This window comes from Rhinoraja longicauda, chromosome 3, assembly GCF_053455715.1.
Source record: "Rhinoraja longicauda isolate Sanriku21f chromosome 3, sRhiLon1.1, whole genome shotgun sequence".
Lineage (NCBI taxonomy): Eukaryota > Metazoa > Chordata > Chondrichthyes > Rajiformes > Arhynchobatidae > Rhinoraja > Rhinoraja longicauda.
This window is the reverse complement of record NC_135955.1, coordinates 31,461,392-31,479,227: the sequence shown is the minus strand read 5'-3', so window position 1 is coordinate 31,479,227 and position 17,836 is coordinate 31,461,392. Positions and strand designations below refer to the sequence as shown.

General features: G+C 40.7%; 1 protein-coding gene across 9 annotated transcripts in view; it reads right to left on the bottom strand.

The window, feature by feature from the left end:
* Positions 1 to 295: 295 nt before the first annotated feature.
* The window catches only part of zdhhc21 (zDHHC palmitoyltransferase 21), a 50,894-nt gene continuing 33,353 nt past the window's right edge, over positions 296 to 17,836 (bottom strand). For 8 of the 9 annotated variants that reach the window (XM_078395649.1, XM_078395654.1, XM_078395660.1 and 5 more), the window contains 6 exons: positions 15,254 to 15,365; positions 11,510 to 11,648; positions 9,807 to 9,890; positions 9,151 to 9,267; positions 3,457 to 3,500; positions 296 to 1,712 (listed from right to left, as the gene is read on the bottom strand). In XM_078395649.1, the coding sequence (XP_078251775.1) occupies positions 1,580 to 1,712; positions 3,457 to 3,500; positions 9,151 to 9,267; positions 9,807 to 9,890; positions 11,510 to 11,648; positions 15,254 to 15,365 (629 nt within the window). In that variant the 3' untranslated portion in view covers positions 296 to 1,579. The remainder of the gene's footprint in view (positions 1,713 to 3,456; positions 3,501 to 9,150; positions 9,268 to 9,806; positions 9,891 to 11,509; positions 11,649 to 15,253; positions 15,366 to 17,836) is intronic. The other variant, XM_078395645.1, reaches the window with a different exon arrangement.

Genomic DNA, 17,836 nt, shown 5'->3' with positions numbered 1-17,836 from the left:
CGGCCATTCAATATGATCATGGCTGATCATCCAAAATCAGTACCCCGTTCCTGCTTTCTCCCCATATCCCTAGATTCCATTAGCCCAAAGAGCTATATCTAACTCTCAGTTACTGGTGTTTTAATCAAACACCAAAGTTATTTTAACATAAAAGTTTCGAAGCTGAGAACGAAGTTGAGATTGTACAGTTTGCAAAGCAGATTTCCTATAATTATCCTTAACTCCTTATTTTTCCAGTATCACTGCTATGCCTAGAATCAGTATATCTTAGTTTCATTCAAGAATCGACTACTTAGAGGATGGGAATTAAATTTCTGCTGCAGTCCACACAACATTATAAAGAATGTTTACTCCAAATTCCATAATCAAACAAAAATACATCACAATTTTGACAAATTTTAAAAACACACGATTATTACAGAAACATCATAATTGATCTATACGCCAATTATTAGGATACAACAGAGTCACTACAACAATTTACTGCAGGTTTTGCTAAAAAACGTTAATTTACCATTTGCACTTGTCGTAAGCTAAATAACATCTTTGGTCCTATTCAGAACAAGTCAAATGATAAAAGTCACTAAATTATAGGCACTTGATAAAACAAATTTTCACTTTGAATTGCTACCTTGTAAACTGCTTCCCACAGGACTGGCCACATTACATAATAATTCACCACCCAATCTGATACACCTGACATCACATCATCCTTATTAATTATAATACATTCTAAGATTCTGACTCCAGTAATTGTGTGTTTCATTTTTACGGAAGAAATTACCTTGTAACACTCAATAGTAACAAACAGTAGACAGCCAGGTTAACCACATTGCATAAAAGAATTACTGTAAATATTGGTATAAATGAACTGCAGAATCCGAATGCACAAAATATTAAAAACCACATGTGAAACGACACATTTAAAAAATATATATTTTAAAACCAGAACTAAGTTGTTTTTTAAGAAAGCATCCAAACTCTTAATCTAAAACATATTTCTTGGTCTAGCATGTGACCTTAAAACATAGTTTCGTGGCCTGCATAGTATAAGCAATGCATGGATTGCAACTGCTTCAAGTAAAATAATTTCCACATCCAAAATCAGACTTATTCCTCAGTACAAATCAAATTTTACAATTTTGCTGTGATCTTACACAGACTAAAAATGTTTCAATATTCATATTTTAAAGAAAATGCTAGAAGAAAATGAAAGTCAGTTATTTTCATTTGTTTTGACCAAAATGGACGTCCGAGTAATCTTCTGATACAAATCAGGCCAAAATTGGTGGAAGAAGTCACATTTAATAAACATAATCCCCACTTTATCTATAAATATTTCCAAGACAATAGTGGGACTTTCAAAGGGTTGTGTCCAGTACTCCTTGACGACCTTGAAATATAACCTACAGTGGCCATTAACAGAGAAAGAATGCTGTCAGGAATATTACTTGGAAGGCATTACTGTTGCTAGGAAAATAGGTGTCAGGTTTCAAAACTGAATGAGAGGATTGGAGTACTGCTGATAGGTTGCTAAGTACTTCGGCACAGGAGGACTCCTCTTTGCAGCTTCCATCTATTAAACGTGATTGGCGTGATGGTAGGTGGCTCGCAGCGGTTGCCTCTGCCTGAATGGGATGAACCACACGATCTTCCAGTGCGTGCCAAACACTTCTGAGAACGTTTGCTGCCAAGGCTTTCTGGGCTTAAATCTGCAGATAACAGCATTAGTAAGAAGCAGCACTCCCACTGAGCTCTGCAGTCAGATTAGAACGATGGTTTGTGTAAGGAGGAACTGCAGATGCTGGTTTAAACTGAAGATGGACACAAAATGCTGGAGTAACTCAGTGAGACAGGCAGCATCTCTGGAGAGAAGGAATGGGTGACGTTTCGGGTCGAGTCTGAAGAAGGGTCTCGACCCATTTCTTCTCTCCAGAGATGCTGCCTGTCCCGCTGAATTACTCCAGCATTTTGTGTCTATCTTTAGAACAATGGTTTGACCAATACAGAGCCACTGGCTCATCATGACTTCATGTGTATTTAAAATTAAATTCTAACATTTCCACCAGCTGGGATTCTTTATTTGAAACAAAATTGTGCGTCAACATTGAAAATAAATATATTTTCCATATATGTTATAAAAGTACAGTATTTACAGTTGCATATTTCAAAACAGTAGCTTTTTAATATACTGGGGACATGATAAATGGTAGCGAGCTTGTTAACAGTGCAGAAACATACATAATAATGGAAGTTCTCTTCCTTTGTAATGAAAGTCCCAGCCCGTATGCTACTTCTATCCTACACGCCAGGGACAATTTACAATTTTACTGAAGCCCATCAACCTACAAGCCTGCGCGTCTTTAGAGTGTGGGAGGAAACCGGAACCCTCAGAGAAAACCCACATGGTCACAGTGGAATGCATAAGCTTTGTACAGACAGCACCCACAGTCAGGATCGAACCCGGGGCTCTGGCGCTGTTAGGCAGCAACTCTACATTTGCACAACTGTGTCTCCCTTAATCTTTGCAAATTATTTCAGCAATAGGCAGTGAGTTTAGTTTATTCTCTGGTGTGCCCTGTTCCTGGTTAATTAGAAGTTGACTCTGTACATAAAAATCCAAATGTGCCCAGTAATAATGCATAGAACAGTCCAGCACAGGACAGAGCCTTCAGCCCACAATGTCTGTGCTGAACATGATACCAAATCAAACGAATCCCTACTGCCTGCACGTGATCCATATCCCTTCATTTCCTGCATATTCATATGCCAATCTGAAAGCCTCCAGGCACCTACGTTTCTGTGTTAAAAATTCTCCCTGCACATCTCGTTAAACTTTCCCCCTTAAAGCTATAACCTGCAGTATTTGACATTTCCAGCACGGGAAAAAGATTCTGACCAGCGGAGTGAGGGGGTATGGGGAGAAGGCAGGAACGGGGTACTGATTGAGAGTGATCAGCCATGATCGCATTGAATGGCGGTGCTGGCTCGAAGGGCTGAATGGCCTACTCCTGCACCTATTGTCTATTGTCTATGTCAATCGTAAGTTTATAAAGTTCTACCAGGACTTCCTCAGCCATCAATTCTCTTGAGTAAACAGTTCAAATTTGTCGAATCTCTCCTTGTAGCCAATTCTCTCTAATCCAGATGGTATCTTAGGTAAACCTCATTTGTACCCTCCCTAAAGCCTCCATGTCCCTCCCGTAATGAGCTGACCAGCACTTCACAAAACCCTCCCAATACTAATGTTAATTTAAAGTGGTTTAATTTCAATAATTGGATAATTCGTTTCCAGGCAACAAATGTGCAAAAGTGTAATTTAAGCAAAGTAGTTAACACATTAATGTATGAAAATTCATTTGAATTAAAGATATTATTCATGTTCAATATTCTACCAATTCAATATATTACTATTTCACCATTCAGACATAAAGCATAACATTATTCTGTACTCACATCTCATCTGGGCAACTTGACATTCTTTCTATCGTTGTCACATCCTATTGATAAAAATAAAGTAGACAGTATCATTAATTCAAGATATCAGAATGCATTCAGAAAGCATAATTTTAAAATTATAATTTAAACATCCGCTGTAAAATAGGGAGAGGCCTACATTGAACAAATAACTTATGCGATCTTGAACTGAGTCTCTATAGTTTATATTCCAAATATTCTGGTTTTACAATGGTCGGCTTCCATATGATGGTGGTCTGAATAAATGGATGAAATAAAAATCACCTTGGATATCCTTGCAGTTCAGATATTAGCTTCTTACATTGCTCTGACAATTCATCCCATTAAATACCAAGTGTATTTGACGATGTACAGTTGGTAGAGCTGCTGCCTCACAGTGCCTGAGACCCAAGTTCCATCCTGTCCCTGCGTGCGGTTTCTGTGGAGATTGCACATTCTCCCTGTGACCACATGGGATTCCTCCAGTTGCTCTGGTTTCTGCCCACATCCCTAAGATGTGCAGGTTTGTAGGTTATGTGGCTTCGATAAATTGCTCCTGGTGTGTAGGGAGTGGATGTGAAAGGTGGGATAACACAGAACTATTTTGATGTGATCGATGGTTGGCGTGAACCTGGTGGGCCGAAGGGCCTGTTTCCATGTTGTATCTTTCAATCAATCAATTTCTGGCAGCTTTGCTCTTCAGTAACACTTTTATGTACCATTCCTACCTCATGCTTGTTGTAGAGCTAAAACATCAAGGCCAATGAATACTGCCGCACAAAAACAACCATCAAACAGCCATTTACACTAATTTTTGTTAATATTCTCATATACCCATCAACTCCAACCAGATTCTACCACCAAGTACAAATCACCTACCAACCTGTATATCTTTGTGATTTGGGAGGAAACTCCTCACGGGCAGCAGTGGAGGTCAGGAATACACCCAGCTCGTGAAGCAATGAGGCAGTATTTTCATCAGCTGCACCACCAACCCACTTGTGAGACCTCTACAATTAGCTCCATTCACAGGCTAATTTTATTTTATTGCAGCAATTTAAAGCATACTACAGAAAACTCTTCTAAAAAAACCTCCTGCAATTTCTATAAATCCACAAAACTTCAGTTGAATGAAAACACTGACATGTGTGGTGCTTCTACGATAAGATTATTGCTGATCCGAGGCACAGCACTAGGCACAGTCCAAAAGAAAACAACCTTCCACCACCACCCTCTGCTTCCCACCATGAAGCCAATTCTGTATCCAACTAGCTCTCCTTGGATCCCATGTGATCTAATCTTCCAAAGCAGCCGATCATGTAGAACCTTAAAGGCCTAGCTACCTCTGCTACCAGCAGGTGAAGCACAATAGTCCCCTCACTAAACCTTTCTGACCTCCTTTCATCTGCTCCTTCAAACTTGGCTGTTCACAAGCATTTTGATAATCTGCCCTAACATGTAACTTACTGGGAATTTATTGGCCATTAAGCCTTTTGTGAACCCCCTTATTGTGATAAAGCTGCTGAGTAAATGGAAATTTTGCCTGTATTTATAAAGCTGCAGATACCAAATCATGAACCTATTTGGTAACTTGTTCTGCCCTTTTCAAAGACCACCACTCCCTCCCACACGACCACCACTCCACTCCCTCCCACCAACCCCCAACAAGTTTTTTTTTCCTAATCACACACAATTTCCTGTGCTTACAATTTTACTTCTTTTTGGAAGCTCTCAGCTTACAAGAGGACAGAGAGCTGGTCCAGCAGTTGAAACAATGAATTGCAGGTACTGCTTACACAAAAGGACACAAAGAGCTGGAGTAACTCAGCAAGTAAGGCAGTATCTCTGAAGAACATGGATAGGTGATGTTTTGGGTCAGGCCCTTTCTTCAAATGAGTAGGATACCTACTAGTCTGATGAAGGGTCTCGACCTGAAACGTCACCAATTCCTTCTCTCCCGAGATGCTGCCTGACCCGCTGAGCTCCTCCAGCATTTAGTGTCTAACTAGGCTACCTACCATGGTTAATTCAAACAAAAGATGACCACAGTAAGGATGAAATGGTGTAATAAACCCTATAGTTCAGTAATGTTCTTCAACAGACAACATCTGCCATCCACACATAGTCTGAGCTATGCATGCGTCAAACCCAACTATGCCTTCTGAAATAGCCAGGCCAGCCACTTAGCTGCAGGACAATATGCCCTCACCTTGCAAGAGGGCCCAGATTCTCAGCAGATGAATAAATACAAATAATAATTGATCCATTTGATGCCCATTTGTGAATGCCTCTGTTATTAAGCCTTTTCATATATACTGCGCTTGACTTGCCTTTTAAAATCTACACTTCCGCGCTTGTATCAATCCATACCTGTCCTGGCAGCTAAAAATATTCATTTCTTCCCTGCTTTATTTGTCACATTTATCTGTTTCTACTTATTGACAATTCCTCTGGACTCAAAGTATCCAAGGAGAAGTGAAAGATGATGATCAACACTCTGCAAGTTTGTATCTCTCGACAGCCTAAGGAGACTTAGTTACATATCAAACTTAAATATTTCTGCTTTTTCTAGTCCCTTTTTATCTTTTTGCAATTTGACTATGGAATTCTCTGCATGACTGATGTTCATTGAATTTAGAAAGACATCATTCAGTGCCTGGATTGCTTCTTGGATGGAGATATCCAGTTAATCCCGTCTCTTGAACAGAAACCAAAGTCCTGGAGGAACTCAGCGGGTCAGGCAACACCTGTGGAGGGAATGGACAGATGACGATATGGGTCAGAAACCTTCTTTGTAACTGACCTGAAAGCAAAACGTCCATTCTCTACAAATGCTGCCTGACCCATTGAGGTCACCAGCAGTTTGTCTCTTTTGGTCAAGATTCCAGTGTCTGCAGTCTCTAATGAATCACATTTCTTCATGGATGTAGATGGTTTAGTTGGTAAATTTGCCGAAGACACCAAGATTACTGGAGTTGCAGACAGTGAGGAAGGCTGTCAAAGTGGGATATAAATCAACTACATAAATGCGCAGAGAAATGGCAGATGGACTTTCATCCAAGCATGAGCGAGGTCTTCCACTTTGGAAAGTTGTATGTTTGGGGAAGGTATATGGCTGATGGCAAGGCCCTGTGGTGTGCAGAGGGCCCTTGTGGTCCAGGTTCATAGATCCCTGAAAGTGGCACACAAGTAGATGGAGTGGCAAAGAAGGCCTATGGTATGCTCGCCTTCATTGGACAGGATATTGAGTATAAGAGTCTGGAAATCATGATGTAGCTCTCCGGGGCTTTGGTTAGGCTACAGTTGGAGTATTGCATGCAGTTCTGGTCTTATCCCTATTACAGAAAGGATGCGGATGCTTTTGAAAGGGTGCAAAGAGGTTTACCAGAATTCTGCCTGGATTAGAAAGTATTTACATAGAGATACAGCGTGGAAACAGGACCTCCGGCCCATTAAAGACCCACACCAACCAGCAGTCACCACACTAGAGTTATCCTGCACACTCTCCTACTATGAGTGTTGGATGTATGGAGTTTGTACTTTCTCTTTACATTTTACAAAAGCCAATTAACCTGCACATCCTTCAGGTTGTAGAAGGAAACCCGGAGAAAACCACATGATGAGAGAACGTACAAATTCCATACAGCCAAGATCGAACCCGGGTCTTTGGTGCTGCAAGGCAGCAACTCTACCACTGTGCTTCTGAACCTCCCTATTCCTTTTCCCTTCACAGTTGCTGCCTGACCCACTAAGCTTCTCCAGAGTTTTTTTAACTTCAAATTCTAGTATCTGCAGTCTTCTGTGTCTCTACTCAGTTTTTTGTATGATACTGTTCTTTCAGATTTTACACTTATTTATGCTTTTTTACGGACACCCAGATCAACATTCTCCCCAGACCAGTTGTTACAGAAAGTCAAATTCTCAGACTTAATAGTCTACAGTTTGCATTTGCCAAAACAGTTGGCAACATTTTAGATGTTGTTATATGTATACAGTGCCGAGGATTAAATGGCTCCACCTTGTGGGATGACTGTATCACTTCCATAGGAAAAGGGCTTGCTTTCACTCTTTGTTTTTGACCATTATTTTAAAAATATAGTTAAACTTTTCACCATTCGTTACTCATAAATAGTACAAAATATAAGTGACATGATCGGTAACATAGAAAACAGACAAAAAAGCTAAAGAAAGCAACATGGATGAGTAGGAATCTCAGAATGTAATGAGGGTAACCTATTATCCAACTTCCAGATTTTGCAAATCTGATGTTTGCCAGTACTACCTCTCAGCTATTTAAAAATCCTTGTTCAGAGATAAAACAGAGGAAGGGCATTGGAAGGATAATACTTGGGATGGCTAGAAGGCAGGCAAAGGTTCAGTTAGGGTCATCCCTGGGTGACCGTTTGGTTGGAGGCCATATTTTACAGCACCGAGCAGAAACAGATTCAGTGCAAAATTGCACAAAAGTATCAGAGGTCTGAGTAGAGAGAAGGTGAGACAAATCTGAGTTTTCCCCATCACCTGGCATGAAGCCCTCTCTTTCTGTATTATACAAGTGCATTCCACTTGCCACTTTCCTCACATCTGCTTAACTTTCATTAACACCTCTTCTTCTGTTTAAATGCACAACCCCTCATCCTCAGGTGTGACTATCAGGCACACTACATCTCCATTTTATAATGGAATGGCCTAAGCTTCTCCCTCGATTCCCAGCATTTTTCTTGTTTGCAGATTAAAAAATCCTTTGGATGCATCTACATGATTCTCGCCTTCAGCAAGTAAAGATAGGAAGGCAACAAAAGGAATACAAATGAAAAACATTATCACATCCATGTAATTCCACAGTGACTTTATCAGTCCTCGGTGACTTTATTGCCAAGAGCTTTGAAGTTCGGTCACTGCTGGAGAAACTGTATCTACTGGAAGGCAATAATTATGGAATAGCTCATGGAACCGATATAAGCTTGTCCAACAAGGGTCCAACAAGGGTGCACTGAATTGCTCAGTCATGTAGTACTGGTATATTCAAGATCATTTCCACTTAACCAAGGAGTTTCCTGTAGATTTCAAACAATTCATTTAATAAACATTTGTAATATTTGTAAAATAATTTAGTTTAGTTTAGTTTAGAGATACAGCACCCTTTGGCCCACCTAGTGCAACCCAACCATCGATCACCTCATACACCAGCACTATCCTACATACTAGGGACAATTTTACAATTTGTACCGAAGCCAATTGACCTACAAACCTGTACTTCTTGGAGTGTGGGAAGAAACCAGAGCACCCAGAGAAAACCTACTTGGTCACAGGGAGAATGTACAAACTCCATACAGACAACACCCGAGGTCAGGATCGAACCCCCTGTATCTCAAGGTATTGTAAGGCAGCAATTCTACCGCTGCGCCACTGTTTAATCTGTTTTGTCAGTGTTAAATGTGAAATAGAACGATGGTGTATCATCATGTTCCTTATCATTCACAGAGAAAGATGTATACAAACAAATTAATATACAAGGTTTTTATATTGCAGGTAGAAAATGTTTAGTGTACAATAATAAACACAAGCTTGTAATAAGTATCTTGGTTTGCAAAAGCACAATGCCTCAGTACAGATTTGAACCTTCTAAAATTGTAACATTATTGTATTAAAACAAGCTAGATTATGCAGTAAAATGTCAGGAACCTTACTTACTGTCAGTACATTTGTCAGCTGACTGAAAAAGATGCCAGACATCCCTCCAATCATCACTAAGGCCATTAAGGTAGATATCCGCAGCAAGGCTAATTCATGCCTAAACATAAAGAGCTCCTTTTTGGAAAGGGAATAAAAATGCAACTTTATTCAACATAGAACATATGTAGTTCATTAAACAACACAACTCAAGAACAGGCCCTTCGACCAACAATGTCTATGCCGAACATGGTGCCAAGATCATCACTTATCTATGTGCACATAACCCCTATCCCTCTGCCTATCTAAAAGTCTCTTAAATGCCACTAATGTATCTGCTTGAACCACCACGTCCGGCAGCAGATTCCAGGCATTCACCACCTTCTAATAAAAAACTTGCCCTGCACTTCTCCGTTAAACTTTGTCCCTCTCACCTTAAACATGTGCCCCCTAGTATTTTCCATCCTGGAAAAAAGATTTTAACTGTCTACCGTATCTATGCCTCGCATTATTTTATATACTTCTTTTAGATCTCCCTGCAACCTCCAGCGTTCCAGAGAAAATAACCCAAGTTTGAACCTTGAGAACATGGATTGAAAAATGGTTATTATGAGAACATTCATCATTTTATCAAAGTCATTCACTGATTTAGCCATTCCATGTTCTAAAATACAAACCCATAGTGTGCTGAATTTCTGCGTCTGTATGAAAGTAAAGAAATTATCGCTGTTCGTAATGTTTTGATCCTTGTTCGTTTGGACCTGAATAAATGTTGAAAGATTATCTTCATTAAAAAAAGGAAAATACATCTGGGTAAAGATCAAAAGACTTTCAAGGTGTAGGTTGCTGAATAGAATCAAAACATTGTCTTGTTTTAAACCAAATGAATATGACATTACCTTTTAATTGAATTACAAACCCATGTACTCAAGACTAGAAGTTTTAACTAATTTCTTTTGATTTCAAATTTAGTCACTGATTTATTTCACTTTTTTTTACTAAAATAAGATTTTGAAGTTCTTAATACATTCAAAACCCAATTAAATGTTAGAAGGAGATGGTCTTGAGATCATGTATGTTGGACAGGCACTGCTATAGAGTCAGGAAGACCACACCCACTCTCTTGGATGAAACTATGAAATACTTTGACAAACATTCTAAGTTGGAAACGTCAATCACAATATGGTGCCAAGCAGCAATTCCAAATCTCCAGTCCCTGAGCCATTGTTCTTTGAGGGAAACCATGCATTATGGGGATTGGGACGGAATATGTCCATTGAATATTGTATTTGTGTGGTAAGTGCAAGCTGGCTGAAGACTAGGGAGCATTGCAAGGTCATTCTTTTCCATAACAGAGGTTAATGGAAGATATGTCATTGTAAGGTGGGAGCAGTAAGTTGAGATTTGGGGCAGTTGACCATCTTTAGACTTTAGTGATGCAGCACAGAAACAGACCCTTTGGCCCACCGAGTCCGTGCCAACCAGTGATCACCCCCATATATTAGCACTAGCCTACATACCAGGGACAATTTTTTTTTTTTTTACCGAATCCAATTAACCTACAAACCTGTAAGTCTTTTAAGTGTGGGAGGAAACTGGTGCACCTGGAGAAAACCGATGAGGTCACAGGAATTACATATAAACTCCGTGCAGACAGCACCAGTGGTCAGGATTGAACCCAGGTCTCTGGCGCTGTGAGGCAGCAACTCTACCGCTGCGCCACTGTGCCTCCTTGTGTGTAATTTAGTTGCTATAACAATCTAACTCTGCACCTGTTTCTACTGGCATCTGGGCAGGATTGGCAGGATAGTTGAGCAAACTACAATATCAGTGTTTGCCCAAGTTACGTGTACTAATTTTTTGATGATCAATAATGCTTTCAATTCGTTTCTTTAAAAATCTCGAGTAAACAAAATTAGCAACAAAGACCTAAAGAACAGAATTGCTTCTTTATTTGCTCCTAGTGTCTTGTGCGACATTTCCGTAAATTTAAATTTGACAGACGTCTATCATAATCCAAAGATCTGCACTTTGGTGGATCTTTCAGTGTAAGACAGATAATTTAGATATAATAATAATAATAATAATAATAATGCATTACATTTATATAGCGCTTTTCAAACACTCAAAGACGCTTTACAGGGATTTCTAGAACATAGAGAAGTGAATAAATAGATAAATAAGTAAACGAACAGAAAACTCAAATTACTATGCAAGGAGAGTTAAGAGAGAGAGTAGTGTTTAATTGTCATGTGGACTAACAGTAGTGTAATACATTCTTACTGAGAGCTACATAACAGATCTGTAAACATTGTCCACATCGATAACAAAAAAATCAATACATTTAAAAAAAATGTACACTTTGAACTATTCATCTCACCTCTTTTACTTTTGTCAAAGGCTGGAGGTAGTAATATTGGCAAAAATTGAGGATCAATGTGAAGAGACTCAAAAACTGTGTGTAGAAACATAGCAGTAGGAAGAGCCATTGATTGTCTTCTCCAACACAATTATTTATCCTAAAAGAAAGATTTCACATATAAGTTTGAAGAATTTGGATACCAATTGGGATGGATATAGAAAGGCAAACTAAGTTAAAAGCTTTATATCCACAGGAGCAAAAACAAGACCAATAAATTAAAACAGAAATATACTGAACAGCGTATTTTAGATCAATTTGATTAGTTTAGTTTAGAGATACAGTGTGCAAACTGGGCCTTCGGACAACCGAGTCCATGCTGACGATCAATCACCCGTAGACTAGTTCTATGTCATCCCTTTCTATGTCCTCACTTTTGCATCCAACACATTAGGGCCAATTAACCTAGAAACACGCACGTCCTTGGGATGCAGGAGAAACTGGCGTATCCAGAAAAAACTCATGTGGTCCCAGGGAGAATTTGCAAACTCTGTGCAGATAGCATGCAAGGTCAGGATCAAACCTGGGTCTCTGGAGCTGTGAGGCAGCAGCTCTACCACTGCGCCACTGGATTGCCCTTGATTTCTAAAGCCATTTTAGGAGTGTCATTAGCTTTTCAATTTTAATTGCAGGGATGGAGAGAAAGGGAGGAAAAATACTCGACTAAATTATATCGGAATGTACAGTACATGCATAAGCTGTTTAGAAGGATACGAAAACAAGACGCAAAGTGCTGGAGTAACTCAATGGGTCAGACACCATCCCCGGAGAAAATGGATCGATGATTTTTCGGGTCGGGACCCCTCTTCAGACTCTTATTTAGAAAGATGCAAATTGGGCATCTTACCATTATAATTGATATATGAAACCATGTGAAATGAAGCAAACCTAGAACACAGAAAATTGGAGATAGACACAAAAAGCTGGAGTAACTCAGCGGGACAGGCAGCATCTCTGGAGAGAAGGAATGGGTGAAATTTCGACCCAAAACGTCACCCATTCCTTCTCTACAGAGATGCTGCCGGTCTCGCTGAGTTACTTCAGCTTTTTGTGTCTATTTTCGGTTCAACCAGCATCTGCAGTTCCTTCTTACACACAGAAAATTGAACCTGGGCACGTTGATAAAATGCTGCATCCATTTTTCAGCAATGCTGGACTTATTATTATTTGAGTTCCTGTGCCAAATGTATACTGGTAACTGCACATGAGAGCTCATCGCATACTGGTTCGGCATGCATTCTCAAGAACGAGACTGCAAATGGAATCAGTGTTAAGAAGGGTCATTACATATCCACCATAGAGACAAGTGCAAATATTGCTGCTCTTCTGAAGAACTGCCTATAACCCACAGCGTTCACTGGCATTCTCACAGCAATGAACCATTCCACAGCTCAGTGTGGAGAAGCCGTCTATAAAGGGGTAGTTTTGGCGGGGGTGGGGGGCAAATGGTGTGTTGGGATCTAGGTCTCAAGGTTGAATAGCCTGGTTCCTCTCACATCACCGCCCAGTAGACATGATAGAACCTGCTGCCCCTCCTCCCTTTGGCTTGCACAGCTCTCTGCACCCAGAGGTCACACTGTGGTATCAAGGTCGTTGGCCAATCTGCCGGGAAGATATTCAGCCAAACTGATACACTGATGGGGATAGAGCGGAGTTCCATCGCATCTAACGGATGTGATAAGAGAGATCAGAGGATCGAGCACAGCAACTCGCAGCCTGAGTGAGTGGCGTTTTCAAGTTCAGGCAGGTAGTTGTCTGAGTGTCCCGTCTTGAGGACAATAGACAATAGGTGCAGGAGGAGGCCATTTGGCCCATCGAGCCAGCACCACCATTCAACGTGATCATGGCTGATCATTCTCAATCTGTACCCCGTTCCTGCCTTCTCCCCATACCCACTGACTCCGCTATCCTTAAGAGCTCTACCCATTGGCCTCCACAGCCTTCTGAGGCAGAGAATTCCACAGATTCACAACTCTCTGACTGAAAAAGTTTTTCCTCATCTCAGTTCTAAATGGCCTACCCCTTATTCTTAAACTGTGGCCCCTTGTTCTGGACTCCCCCAACATTGAGAACATGTTTCCTGCCTCTAACCCCTTAATAATCTTATACGTTTCGATAAGATCTCCTCTCATCCTTCTAAATTCCAGTGTATACAAGCCTAGTCGCTCCAGTCTTTCAACATATGATAGTCCCGCCATTCCGGGAATTAACCTAGTAAACCTACGCTGCACGCCCACAATAGCAAGAACAAGAGCAAGAACACTGTGGCGTCAGCAGTGATCGGTGAGAAGCACCTCTTTCAACAAGGATTACTAGAATCAGTTTGGGACTACATTATAGGCAAATGATTTTCATTGAATTTTGGCATTCTCCTAATCAAAATTAATCAAGCATTAGAAACATTCTATATCTTCTTGCGTCTCCTAAATCTATTTCCTATTGTAGACACAAGAGACTGCAGATGCTTCAATAATTGAGCAAAAAAGTACGTCAGGCAGCATCTGTGGAAGGAAATGAACAAAACACATTTTGGGTCGGGACCCTTCTTCAGACTGAAACACTGTCTGTCCATTTCCTTCCATAACTTCTACCTGATCCGCTGAGCTCCTCCAGTTTTTTTTCTTCTATTTTCTATTCTCGAGGCTTGTCACCATCATACGTCAACTGCCTCCATAATTTTCATTATGTTCTGCTCTCTCTTTTTGCTTGGGTTGTTTTCTTAGGTAATCGCTCGGGATTAAGGATAACTTAACTTCTCCAACCTAGTGGGTTCAAAGGTGAGTAATGAGGTTGCTGTGGAAACCAGATTCTTCCACAGAAGGGGCAGGGGTAGATGCAGGGCGAGTGGGTAGCCAGTCGTGAGTTGGTTCACTCCACCCTCCACTTACTCTGGGTACTCCTAATGCACAGCCTCAAAGTTCTTAGTTCCATCCCTAAAGTCCCTTCACTACTTTAACCGGTTACATGCGGTCATTCACAGGAATCAGCAGAGATGTTGCATTTCACCAGGGGCTTTGAATCCTGAACCTTTTCCTCTCACCACTTGGTACATCTTTTCCACGATACGATACGATAAAACTTTATTCATCCCTGGAGGGAAATTAGTCTGTCGACAGGCATAACATACAAGGCACACAAAAACCACAAAAACGTGAAATTAAAAGATGACCGAGATCAGCGGGCGTGTCTGTTTCACAAGTCTGAAGTTGGACCTAACAATAAGGCCTCCCCAACATAGCTATGGCCTTCACACTAAGGAGCTTGGATCTACACATTAAAGAGGTCACATTTATTAGTAGGAAAAAAAACTGCAGATGCTGGTTTAAATCGAAGGTAGACCCAAAATGCTGGACTAACTCAGCGGGTCAGGCAGCATCCAAGGAGAGAAGGAATGGGCGACGCTTCGGGTTGAGACCCCTCTTCAGACTGATCACGCCTCGGGTCAAGACCCCTTGTCAGTCTGAAGAGAGGTCTCAACCCGAGGCGTCGCCCATTCCTGAGATGCTGCCTGACCTGCTGAGTTACTCCAGCATTTTGTGTCTACCTTCGATTTAAATCAGCATCTGTAGTTTTTTTTCTTGCTAATAAATGTGACCTCTTTCATGTGTATAACCAAACTCCTTACTGTGAAGGCCTTGTGTGTGAGTGGTTTTTATTTCATGTTGTTTCTTTCCAGAATACAAAGCTTAGTAAAAGCTTGCTTACCAGGGGCAATGATGATCCATTTTCCGGACGCAGTGTCCACACCGACTGCAGTGATGTGATCGCTTTGGTCTCATCTTGTTACATTTATCACAGGTTTCCCAGTTTTCTCTTTCTGGAGAATCAAAGATAAATAGACTTTTAAAAAAAGAATCTCATGATCAATCCTTCCTAAAAGATGGTATTTCTGCAGAAACCCCATTTGTTTATCTCAACCTTAGGGCATGATTTGATGCAAGATATTATTAATCAGAACTATTAAAACAATATCAATGCATAAACAAAACATAACATGTGGAGGTTGCAAAATAATCCACAAAAATAGTTTCTTTCCTCCTTTGTGGACCATTTCATATGACTACCTGCAAGGTGGTGTTGCAATAAAGTTTGGAAATAAAACCTGCAGATGATAATATTTTAAAAGAAAGCAAGTGGAAGAATACTGGCTGGCTCAAAAAAATAATTTCATGAATAAAACATAGTTGCTGATTAATTTGCCAATTATTTCCAGTTTCTTGGAAGAGTGAATGAGAGGGGAATTAAATTAGACCATATAATGCCTGTTGCTACTCAGCCACTTAAGAATTCACAATGAGTTCCAAGATATATATGGAGTATAAGAAAATAACTGCAGATGCTGGTACAAATCGAAGGTATTTATTCACAAAATGCTGGAGTAACTCAGCAGGTCAGGCAGCATCTCAGGAGAGAAGGAATGGGTGACGTTTCGGGTCGAGACCCTTCTTCAGAATGACATGCAAAGAGTTGTTTTGTTCTATCAAATGTAAGATATATATGGAAATTTCCAACGAGAGATGTTTGATATATTATCTGAGTGATATGGAGCCACAAAGGACTGCAGATGCTGGAATCTTGAGCAAAAACACAAAGTGCTCGAGTCAGGCAGCATCTTTGGAGGGAATGGACTGCCAATGTTTCTGGTTGGGCATCTAATATACCAACTGAACTACAGAGCATGCCAAATTAGTGTAGATTTAAAACTCATTCTAGAGATCAGAGCACAAAATCTAGACTGATTTTTTTAGTGGAACACTGAGGGAGTGCTGTACAATCAGAGATGGTTATCTTTTGAATGACATGCAAAGAGTTGTTTTGTTCTATCAAATGTAAGAACAAGTAAGTGAGAATAATAGTTTCAGAGAAGTACAGCAAATAACCAGGCTCTCAAGTCCAAACACCTGTTTTAAACCAATCCTATCTTAATTCCACTACTTTTATTTTCCTGACATTCCTATCAACTCCCCCTCAGATTCTATCACTTACCTACAATTTACAGTGACCAATTAGCCCACCAGTCTACATGTTTTTGGGATGTGAGAGGAAACCCATGTAGAGAGAAGCAGATCATAAATTTAATAGACAGACAACGCCGGAAGTCATGACTACAACAAGGTCACTAGTAATGTGAGGTTAACTGTGCCACTCCACTGTCCTTTGGTTCTCACCAGTATCTCAACCGACAACCAAAGTAAATAAAGTTTATCTAGACTATTATCACACTTCACTTCAAGTCACACTTCACTTCACAACAACTTTCTTTGCAGAAATTGGCTGGTGCATTCCCTGTGTTGGAACAGTGACCATGCATCAAATGGACTTCAGTGGTTGCAGTGTACTTTGTTTGAGGTCATGAGATTTCCGACCAACCCCCATGCAGTTGCTCCAAAGTTTACTGCAGTTACGGAAACAAAACTAATGAGCCATTTACCTTTCTATCACTGGCAGTGTGGCGCAGCAGTAGAGTTGCTGCCTTACAGCACCAGAGACCTGGGTTCGATCCTGACTACGGGTACTGTCTGTTTGGAGTTTCTACATTCTCCCCGTGACCACGGGTTTTCCCTGAGAGATCCGGTTTCTTCCCACACTCCAAAAATGTACAGGTCTGTAGGTTAATTGGTTTCGGTAAAGATTGTAAACTGTTCCTCGTGAGTAGGGTAGTGCTAGTGTATGAGGATCGCTGGTCAGCGCGGACTCGGTGGGCCTGTTTCCTCACTGTATCTGTAAACTAAACTAAAGTATTTACAGTATATACCAAAGCCTAAGGCAGATGCCAATTCCAGAGATCTCAAAGGCCTTTGAGATGAGGTCAATCTGGGCCGACAGAGACAACCTCTGACTGCACCCTAGAGCTGGGTCGCAGCAATCTGCCCAGGATACGGGAATGGGGTAGGAGTGCAGTCATCCTGAAAGAGAATGATCCTGTGTTGCTGGAAAATCTCTGACCAGCACCACAACAATTCCGATGCAAGAAGAAAAACAATAGTTCCTTTCACACCCCTTTCAAGTCATCCCAAGGCATTTCACAGTACCCACAAAAATGCAGTACTCCCTCCATGCACACCCTCAAAGGTGCTGCTCTGGAGAGCTAGCCCAAACTTGGATGCCCAAATCTCCAGAATAGCATTTGGACCCATAATCTGATTCAGTGAATAAGCCTCCCATTACCACCGGGAGAAAGTTGACATTTGGCACTTTGGATTTCTAACATCTTGTCCTGTGTATTTGGAAACAAGAAAGATACTACCCTCAAGAACATCTATGTGATAGACTCTGCCAACCATAGCC